Genomic DNA, 10,629 nt, shown 5'->3' with positions numbered 1-10,629 from the left:
GGAAGGAATATTGAGTTGGCACACAGGTAAAATGAAGTCCTCACGAATGTCACTTTACAATGTTGGCATTGTCACTCTACAAAGGTGACTGAACAGCCACTCCTGGGAGGATGATGATAGAGTGGTCAAAGCATGCTTAGTCAATATAAAAGAGATAGTTCTGATTCGGGTAGAGGTCATATGCCACTGTGTTCTGGTCCCAGCACAGCTTTAGAAGCATCTCTTTGCAGGTGCCTGGATATATATTATTTAAAAGTGTTTCTAGGCTCATAATTAGCAATATGGAATTAACTGTGTATTTCCCATCCTATTCTAGTGAACCATGATCTGCACCTAAATCCTCTGGTCAGTGTCTGGTCATAGGTTTCATGCATGAGAGAAATAGTAATTCACACCAGTCCACTTTTATTCTAAAGAGATAAACACAAGTCCCTGGACTTTAGCAGTTCTGTAACATGAGGGAGAAATTATACTAATTCAGCTGAAATCTGTGAGGCTTGGCCAGTATGTTCCTGACCATACTGCTGGGAAGAAGTTGTGGTATCTGGCACCTGGTGGTGGGGATGGAAGGGAAGAAGGGCACAAAAAACCATGAAGTCAACAATCTTTTCTCAGTTTTGCTAGCAACCACCGGAAATGAATCGACTTCTTTGCAAACATTTTCTACTGCTCTCAGGTAGAATTGACCTCTGAGGACACAAGTACAATAATTCCTGAGTGTTTTAGCTCTGACCTGATTTCTTCCTGTCAGTGAATCTTGAGCTACTATTTAATTCTCAGAATCAGTCAGAACAGCTCAGAATTATTTGAACATTATTTTGTATCAAAATCTACCTTCCCTCAATCTGTGGTTTGACAAGCTTTGGGGAGCAGGCATGGAGGAAATAGAATCCCTAAAATATCAGTTGATGGGATTCAGGATTATTCAATACCAATCCACAATCTATCAAGTGTTTTCTTTTCTTATTTTTCTCTTTCTTTTGTGATAGCTGCACTATGCTGCCTTCCAGATAATGACACATAAAAGCCTCTCCCTAACTGGACTTGATATTTTTACCAGGTTATGAGGTTACGTTTTTAGACATAGCAGGATGCTGCCACCTTTGGACAGGACCTTCTGAAGGCATTGGAGACAAAGTCCCTGTGAGACCTACCCCACCCTCACTTCTGTTAGGAGGATGAAGGTGATTTTCCAACTGTCCTGTCATCAGAGCACATACTGCAGAAAAAGTCCCACTTACCCCAAGGAGGGGTCTAAAGGACAGTAGTTTGAGTCAAGAGCCCATCACCCATGTTCTTTACAACTGAGCCAGCCAGGCTGTGTTCCTCCTCACCCTCCCACCCCGCACTTGATAATGAGGTACCACACCAGATGAAGAGGGACATGGAACACTTTTTAATGTCAAGTCAGAGACAACCCCTCCCTCCCCTAGATCCCAACCCCACTTTTCCTCATCACATCCAGGCCCCCTCCCCGAGGCCTCTCTGGTTCCCAGACTTCAGGGGAGGAAAAAAGGTTATCTAAAAACTGCGTTTCTTCTCTTTCATACACACGCACACAAAGGTGGAAAATTAAATAAAATAAACCAAGAAGATTCAATTGTCCAGTGGTCACAAAGGCATCGGAGATCCCCATACGGGCTAAAGCAAGTGGTTACTGACTGGTTAGTTGGTTCAGCTGCTTTTGTTCATGATGAAGAAACGAGGTGCCTGTGATGGCCTCTGAGAACCACATCTGGAAAAGATGCTATATCTGGTATTAGTGTTTTTTTTCTCTTTTCACTTTTTAGAAATGTCTCTGACATGTAAATAACCCAAGAAAATAAAAAGGCAGGAGCTGATTACACAATTACCAGTAAACTCTATCATCTTTTAGAAGATCAACACACAGCTAACGCCATATACAGCATGCAGTAATGTCTGAGAAAGGACCCTGCTGAGAAATCAAATGGCTAGAACTCTAACAAAAAAAATATATGTATATATATTTATATACTGTATAATATATGTCATCAAAAGAATCATAGCCCACAAACTCAAGATACAGTGCAGATCACCCTTCCATTTCTAAACAGCATGTAGAAGCATAGTATTGTCTGCATTAAATGCCTGAATAAGGAGAAATCTGTAGCGCTGGTGGAGATGTTCATTAAATTATATGTGGTTTTTTTGGTGGATTTGCCAAATCTTCACCAGGTGGTTAATGCCTGGTGTGTGATCCACCAGTTGTAAACCTAGTTAAGAAGTGCACTATTCATTTTTAATGTTTAACAAACATACTTCTCTTCACCCCTTTCATCTGTGTATTTTTTTAGTTTTGTCTTGTTTTTGCACTAAGTTCTAGACTGATATCAGAAAATATAATTAATAAAATTAATAATGAATCAGAATCCCTTTATGATCCTTGATGTCCATGTAGTAAAAAAAAAAAACAAAAAAAACAACAAAAAAAAACGTTTAACAATATCTTTTGTGACTGTTGACTGTGGGATTTTTGTAGCTTTCAGGCTGTCTTGTTTAGTTTTCTTTTTATTTATTTATTTTTAAATTTGCGTTTCATAACACACACAGTAGTGGCACAGTCTACGAAAGGGCCTGCAGTCGCACATCTGGGCCACACATCTCACTCTGTGTTCGTCTGTATTGATCGATTGAATTTGGGATGGCCGACTCCAGAATTTTCCTTGGTGGGGGACACTTTAGTGGGCAGAGTAGCTGAGACTTCGCCCACCCTGGAAACAAAGAGGTCACACAGTGCAGCTTGCGGGTGGGTCCAGAGACTGGTGTGTGCTCTTCCCATTTGGGAAAAGAAAGAAAACTCAGCTGTACCTACATATCTGCAAGGCCTGCAGGGCGATTTTCAAATTCCTTTTTCTATGTGTTTTTCCAAAGTATTCTTTGTTCCCCTCCCTCGAATTTGTATCTCATTAGGCTCTGTTTCTCAGAATTTCATTTGATTATATCTTATTTAGAAACATGTTTGCTCTTGTTGCTGTCAGCGTTGCCATTGCTTCAGTGTTGGTGGTTGCAGTAGCGGCAGCTTTTCCCCGGTGGGGGAAGTGGCATTCACATCAAAATTTGAGGAGTAGAAAGACCAGGAGAGGTAGCAGCCAAATGCAGCCGGCCCTCCTCGACGTCCCATTGTTCACTTCACTGACTGCACCCGGGCCTGTGGAGAGAACACCCTTGTCACAAGCAGGTAGTAGGAGAGAGAACAGCCATTGCCTGGTCTGCTGTCTTTAGGCCTCGCCTCTGACAAGGCATCTTTCTAACTGGGAGCATTTGCTCTGCCAGCTCCATATGTAGGGGGCTGCATTAGAAATGAACCTTCTAGAGCTTTGATCCCATGGCTGCACACAGTGTAAAGGGGAGCCTTCCCTAGCAAGGAGAGAACATGAGGCTCAGGTTAAAGTATGCTGGTGGCCACTACTCCTTTATTGTGTCATAACATGCTAAGGCCATGGCTCAGGGTCAAGTTCAAGAAGAAAGTGGCAGATTGATAATCCTCCTATGCAGAGCTTCAATAAAGTAAGGCCCCACATTATAACCCAACCACTTCTGAGTACTGCCTGCCTTAAACATTCACATAACCCTCCAGCTGCTCCACCTGTTATTCCGGAAATGACCTGTTGGACTCCACAATCTGCCTCCCTGCTGCTGTTGCATGGGACTCAGCATCCTTCTGTCAATCACTGCATCTCAGGGCGGGGCACTGGGCTTCCACCTGGAGCACTTGGCCTCTTCCCCATCTGGCCTTGGTAACAGCAGACCTAGCTCAAGTATCACATGCCTGAAAAGCCAAAACCAGCTCACATGAAGTGGAGGTGGGAACAAGTAAAGAAGCAGGTGGCCTTTTGCTGTGTCCATGGAAATAAAGGAAGGTTTATGTGAACATTGGGATGCAGGACCTGCCATGGAGTATGTCTGTGAGTGGGAGATGGATGGCACACTTCCCTATGAGGCATATACTAACCTGGCCTGCTAACAGATACTCTTTGAGATGAAGCCAAATATGAGAGGCAAGGAAACTGCAGTCATAAAATTCCCCAGCAGCTTTCCTATAATTCTGAGACATTAGTTTTTTGGCAACCTCATCTTGGTGGCCAAGAACGCCCACAACCAATGGAACTATGATTTATGAGCAGTACACACGGTTTGGATGCCCAGATGAATTAGGTCCCCAGTGAAGTAGGTTAACTTCTCAGACTGAACTTCCTCTGGCATGCTCTGTTTGTTGCATTGAATTTAATGGATATATTTAAAGCTGGTATCCTCACTAAGACCGTGTCCTCAACAGGGGTGAAGAAACAGCCAAAACCTTTTTGCCTGACTTGGATGCTGAGCATCGGAGACACTTTGGGCTAATGCAGATCAGCATCGGACCAGGCTTCTTGATTCCATATGAGATTATTCCATCAAGTCCTAGAACTCTTGGCTTGGAAGCACTGTCCATATGATCATATTTCTTAGATCTTTAAGACAAATCTCTGATTATGGGGCAGTAGCTAAAGAGACATGAGTTTGAAATGCACCATGTCGTCCAACCTCATGTGTTCCTGTTGTCTGAGTCACAGTATTCCCAAGGCCAGAACGTCTTGGTAGTGCAAGTTTTCCTGACAAGAAGCAAAAAGAGGCATATTCTACTCTCTTCCCTGCAGGGAGGTGAACTTCCGGGCAACAGAAAACTGAAGGCATCTGCCTTCGTCCATTACTCTGTTCTACACAGCCTTCTTTGGAATCCCAGGAGAGAAGTCACTCCTCAATGCCTTCTAGGGTGAGAAGTTAGGTTTCTCTCCTGTGAAAAAGCCCTAACGCTCTGGCCACTCCAAGATCCTTCACAATAAGACCCTTGCCTATGCCTGAGGCTGACTCTAAGACACAAAGTTTGTTTCTTAGTCCCCAGGACCAGCAGACCTTTGTGGGAACCAGTTTCTGTTTTTAAGCTGGGAAGAGATAGTGGCTGCATTCCATCTTCTCAAGTGTGCACAACACACTGACTCTGAATGTGTTCTACATGCCTGGCACACAGCGCTCCTGGCCAGACATGCAGCTATTGGTGGAGGCTCTTTTACTCTTTCATCTATTTTGCTTTCCTTAACATTCACACATAGCTTTGAAATCCACTCCCCCTCCCCCACTCCATTCATCACCACATACTGCCTCCCTCTCCCTACCCCTGGCCATGGCTAAGAAGATACCCTGTAGTAAAATAGAACTGGGACAAATGACATTTTTCAGCATTTAGATGCTTTCTGTTTCTCCCTTGCATGCTCTCCTTTCAGGGCGACCCAGCCAGTGGATGTCTCCAGGGAGAAGAATAGAGAATGCCACAAGCCAGTCATACAGCCCAGCAGGGGCTTGACTTGGTTATCATGTAAGAAAAGTCAGAAAACCTTGTTTGTAGGCCTAGGACTCTGCAGCACTGCAGGGGAGGCAGCTGTGACCTGCAAACACCCCCCACAGAGTGCCTCACATGGCTGGGCTGCTCTGCAGGTGCTCTCTCTGGGCTCCTGTGTTCAGTTTCATTGCCAAGGCCCTCGGAGTTTCTTTGTGGTTCAGCTGCCTGCTGGGAAGCAGCACAGAGAGCTTGTAGGGAGGGGTTCTGACTTGTTGTGAAAGAAAATTCTTCCCATAAAAAAAAGGCAAAGGCTATTGAATGTCCCAGAGCCTCTTCTTGGTGTGTTGTTACCCTGGACAAGCTCTTGGGGTTGTTCCTGTCTCCTGTTCCAGGCCAGCAGGATGGGGAAGGCTGTCACTCACTGTGTGAAACCACATGCATCCTGCCCTCACCTCTCCCACACATACTCTCTCCCCTCACCCAGTCCCATCCTTCTATCCAGCATGTCCAGGAAACCTGACCTAATCAAAGCTAAACAGAAGGAGGAGGAGGAGGAGGTAGTCCCTGGAATAATATGGAGGCAGGAGTGCTCCACACGTCTTCTCAAAGGCAATCTCTGAAGCAGGTCTCTTTTCAACTAACTCCTCAGGATTATTCTTTATGCTAATTCCAGGGTGATGTTTCTACAATTCCAAATTGATCACGCTACGAAACTGCTGGATTTCTACAGGCTTTACAAACTTGCTAACACTCCACATTCCATAATCTGCTTGCTTATCTGCCTCCTTAGCCTCTCTTCCTGCCATGTGTTCTGTTTTTCCCTGTCCCCAACTCCATGCAACACAAGTACATGTTATGTGCATTTCCACACACACTCACACACATGTGCATGCACAAAAGAACATGTACCATCCAGCCATATTCTCTGTTCTTCTCATCCTTCTCTCTGTTCCTCTGCCTGAAAAACTTACTTCTACTTTTTGTTCCAGATTTCATTCTGGCCCCCAGTTAACTCCTCCAGGCAGCCTCCCTTGACTTGTTGTGGTCTGTTTCTACAGCACCATATGCATCCCACAATTAAATTATTTGTCTAATTTCTGTATTTCCTCCTTTGAGCTTTAAGCACCTTAAGGGCAGGATCTGTGTCTAACTAGGCCCATGAAAGGTATTCAATAAATGTTTGTTGGAGGAAAGAAAGAATCAGAACATTGTGATGCATGTTGACATGCCTATATTTATTTGCCTCTATGGTTTTCTTCCTCTTAAGATTCTAGGTAGAGAATAAAACAAAAACAAAACAAAAACAAACCAACAACAAAACAAATTATTTTCCTGCCTTGCCTATTGTTTTATCTCAATTTTCTCTTCCAAACACCCTTCCCTTTTTTTTCTAATTATTTCCAATAAAAGTCACTTCAAATTCCTGAGGTTGAGAGAAGGTATACATAGAAGTAAAACCATATTAATTGAGATTTCAAGGAGAGTGCTTGCAGTTGAAAAGGTGTTCCACTTCCTCAAAGAATGCTCATGTACTAGGTGAGGACTATTGTCTACATTCTGATACGTAGAAACGTAACCTCAGAGTGTTTAAATGACTTTCCCAAGGTCTCTTGACTTTTGCGGCCAAATACAATTTTCTTTCCATTAACTCGTAGTTGCTACTTTGTGTGACTCACACATCTGCAAAGAATGAAGGGTGGAAAGAGAGTGAGGGCCTGGGCCTGCCCCATCTGGGCACTGGTTAATGTGGGAAACACCCATGCCATCCCACACTGACCAGCACATGGAAGAATGCTACAACTTGAGGAACTTTTGTCCAGGCATGCATGGATCACAGCATACTGGAGCAAGGTTCTCCTAGAGCCTGTGCTGGCCGGAGTGATGGCTCATCTCACCTGCCTGGTGACACAGCCTACACAGATGAGGCCTCTGTTCCTCATCCAGCCATGCCTCAACTCTACATTGGATGCCTTTATTACCTCTATCTCATTAGAGAGCTGCAGAGGCCTAAAGAGACTAATTATCAGGACTGTTAGGGTCCCAGAACTGTGATGAGTGTTGGAAACATCTGGCAGGAATGAAAGCCTCAAATGAGACACATTTTATTCATAGCGAAGTAACTCACACAAGAAGTTCCCCCTTCCTTCCACTTTCCCCTCCCTCCCACCACTTTCCCTTCCAGGAGAGAGAGAGAGAGAGAGAGAGAGAGAGAGAGAGAGAGAGAGAGGCAAAGGGTAGCGTGCAAGGCCAAGGTCTAAGAAGATCATTGCATTAGAGCATCCATGTGCAAGGAAAGATGCAGGCCTGGCACAGAGGCACCTAGACAGGGAGCTATTCCAGGCACTGACAGGTGCTCATTAGTGCTGCCAGCAGAGAAGTTAGACTTCTACAAGTGGAAGCTACCCAGAGAGAATGGAAAGTCTTTGGGGATAGGTTAATCTAAATTGACACAGAGACAGCCCAAAGTCAGGGAGGGGGCACACTAGGTTGCTTTCTGGGGTTAGCTCAGAAGAGAAGGTACCTTGGAAGGAGGCAAAGAGTTTTGCATACCCCGTCCTCACCAAGGCAGTAGCTGCCCAGGAAATAAATATACAAACCTTTCCAAGGGGGCAGGGCTGTAGTTTTCACTTCTAAAAAAAAATTAAAAACAAGCCACTGTTAAAGTAGAAAGCAGTCGGAGGCACTTGTGTTGCCAGAAGATGGTTTTGGGAGTGAGCCAGCACTCCCAGCCCTCTTGCATTCGCCTCTTGCTGTCCTGACCACATCTCAGCCCTCATATGTACACCCCTCTGGTTTACTGGAAAGTCATTTGCTATAATGATTGAGCTGGGGAAAAATATGAATGATGTTCAGATTGGATTGCTGACCCAAAGAGAACCAACACATCTACTTTGTTTTAGCAGAAGAATTGGGTGTACTTCAAGCCTTGAGGCCCCACGCCAATAAACACTTCCTCGTAGAACAACTTTCTTCCTTTGGCCACCCAACTATCCTCAAATTAGTTCAAGTTTGTAGGCCTTAAGTATAAAATTGGCAGATACATATAGATTACACTATAGTAATTTGAACATAGGTTCCCATTCTATGTTTGAGGTGTAAAAGTTTGACTGGAATCCATGTATGCATCTTAAAAACACAACTGAGCTAGATTGCGTGTGCCAGAGAAGCTCAGATCTTGGCCATCAGACTTTCTTGATGAGTCAGGCTATAGCAAGCTGGCCCAGAGGGCTTCCTCTCTATGGGCCAACCTGAGTCTATGAGACCTGCATCTATGCTGTTATACTTGAACTTGCTGGGACCTACCAATGGAAACACTGGAAATTCAGTTCTTCTCTGCTGACTAGACCATAAAAAAAAAAAAAACCATTTCCCCAACTCCAAGCTCTCGGAACAATCCACAGAGCTTTTCCTGATAATATCAGATGCCTTGACTGGCATGAAGTGGTGATAATATAACCCTTTCCTCTCTCTTTAGCTAGGTGCCTCTGTAGTTGTTCACCTGGGATATAAGGAGGATATAATACTTTCCACAATGTATCCACATATCAAATCACCATGATGTACACTTTTAATATCTTACAATTTTGTCATTATACCTTAATAAAGCTCAAAAAAGAGAAAATGACATTAAAGTCTCTTGCATTGTGGCGATATCATTCTCTGTACAAAGGAAAAGACAACCTAGATATAACGTGACCTACATTCAACTAAAACATTTGCCCATCTTTTTGCATTCAAGTTCTCAGTCTGTTGTTTAAAGAGAACTGGGATATATCTCTCCTGATCTAAGTGGACATTAGCAACCCTGAGAAGCCACTTTCAAAAAATGTAAGGGGTGCTCTATGATCAAAGATCAAAGGGGTGATTCCAAAAAGATTTATGTAAAGTCAGGATGGCAGAAAAAAAGTCAGGAGTGCTGGTGCCATGTTGTCTGTGTGTTTAGCGAGGACAGTCCCTTGGAGTGACTGCTGGGTCCTAGAAATAAGACCAGAAGCTAAGGAGGGACTATTTTCAAGAACTGCTTCATTCAGATACCACTGTCTTGAGTCTCTCAGTACCCAGAAGGACAGTAATTGGAAGGAGGGAGGGCAGCCTGAAGAGATACTCTTGGAGGGATAGTCACAGATCTTTCACCTCAAATCATAAGCAGTGCAAGTGTGAGGTCCATAGAGCAACTAGTGTGCTGGTTTTGACTACTGGAGGAAGGACACAGAGGAGGGTTCTATTTAGTAGTTTGGCTTGTTGTAACTATCAGAAGATGAAATAAATTGATAATATAACCTCTGCACTGTTTTAGGTATAAGATGTGATTTTTCTATAAGGTAAAGATCTGAAAATAATTATTTCCATCCAACTACCTTTTATTTTTATTTATTTGTTCATTTTTTACCATGAACCTCCAACACATGCTACTTGAAAGAAGGTTAACACTCTTTTGGGCCCACCTAGGTAAAGGACTATTTGACACTCACCCATGACTTTAGCTAGAACTTACTTTTGGGCTTTCCCAGGTAGCAATGTTTCAATTCTTCTAGTTAACTAGAATGTGTTCCTGCCCTGGCTAATATCTCACCACAATAAGCGGGAAATGTGGCCAAGATGTCCTTTTATATTTGCTCTAAACCCCTAATGGTGCACTTTCACCCATTCCCATTGATTTGTTACTAAGAAGAGATGTAGAAATGCTAACACTCTCTTCTGTATCATGCTTGATGTGCTATCACTGTTGGTTCCAGCTTCTAGAAGTACAAGTCTTACTCGAGCTCTGAAAATGAGCACCAGACATAAGCTCAAGTCTTTAAGTTAACCTTTGGCTATCAAGAAAATTAACAATCCCTAGAAATCCAAGCCTATATTTTCCTCACTAAGAGCTTGACTGAAATTTGTGACTTTTGTTGTTGTTGTTGTTGATATACTAATGAGAAGCCAGGTAGAGTGGGAACAAAATATTTAAAAGAAAGAGTGAATGAAAGAAAAAAAAAAACCAAAAAACTTCTCATCAAATCTTTAAGCCAGTATCTTTTGTCAATCTGTAAGTGATCTTTTGCCATCAAGGCCAATGCTCCTAGATAAAGTCAGGTACTTATGTGAGCCCTAAGCTGCTGTCTGAGACTAGTAGGCAAAGGAGTGTTGTTTTTTGTCAGGATGGATAGGTAAACCTTCTATAAAGAGGTAATAACATTGTTTATACCTCTGGTATTTAGACACATGTGCCATAGAAAACCTAACTGCTGGATGGCTGGACCTAATTAACTATCTTTATTCTTCCACAGGAAAGAACTAATCATCTC

The 10,629-nt window shown here is 43.2% G+C and overlaps 1 protein-coding gene across 3 annotated transcripts in view; it reads right to left on the bottom strand.

Moving 5' to 3' along the window:
* Positions 1–1,373: 1,373 nt before the first annotated feature.
* Positions 1,374–10,629, bottom strand: part of NTM (neurotrimin) — a 390,145-nt gene continuing 380,889 nt past the window's right edge. For 2 of the 3 annotated variants that reach the window (XM_025039581.1, XM_006905790.3), the window contains 2 exons: positions 7,936–7,968; positions 1,374–3,169 (listed from right to left, as the gene is read on the bottom strand). In XM_025039581.1, the coding sequence (XP_024895349.1) occupies positions 3,072–3,169; positions 7,936–7,968 (131 nt within the window). In that variant the 3' untranslated portion in view covers positions 1,374–3,071. The remainder of the gene's footprint in view (positions 3,170–7,935; positions 7,969–10,629) is intronic. The other variant, XM_025039582.1, reaches the window with a different exon arrangement.

Source organism: Pteropus alecto, unplaced genomic scaffold (genome assembly GCF_000325575.1).
Source record: "Pteropus alecto unplaced genomic scaffold, ASM32557v1 scaffold210, whole genome shotgun sequence".
NCBI lineage: Eukaryota > Metazoa > Chordata > Mammalia > Chiroptera > Pteropodidae > Pteropus > Pteropus alecto.
This window is presented reverse-complemented; position numbering and strand designations above follow the sequence as displayed.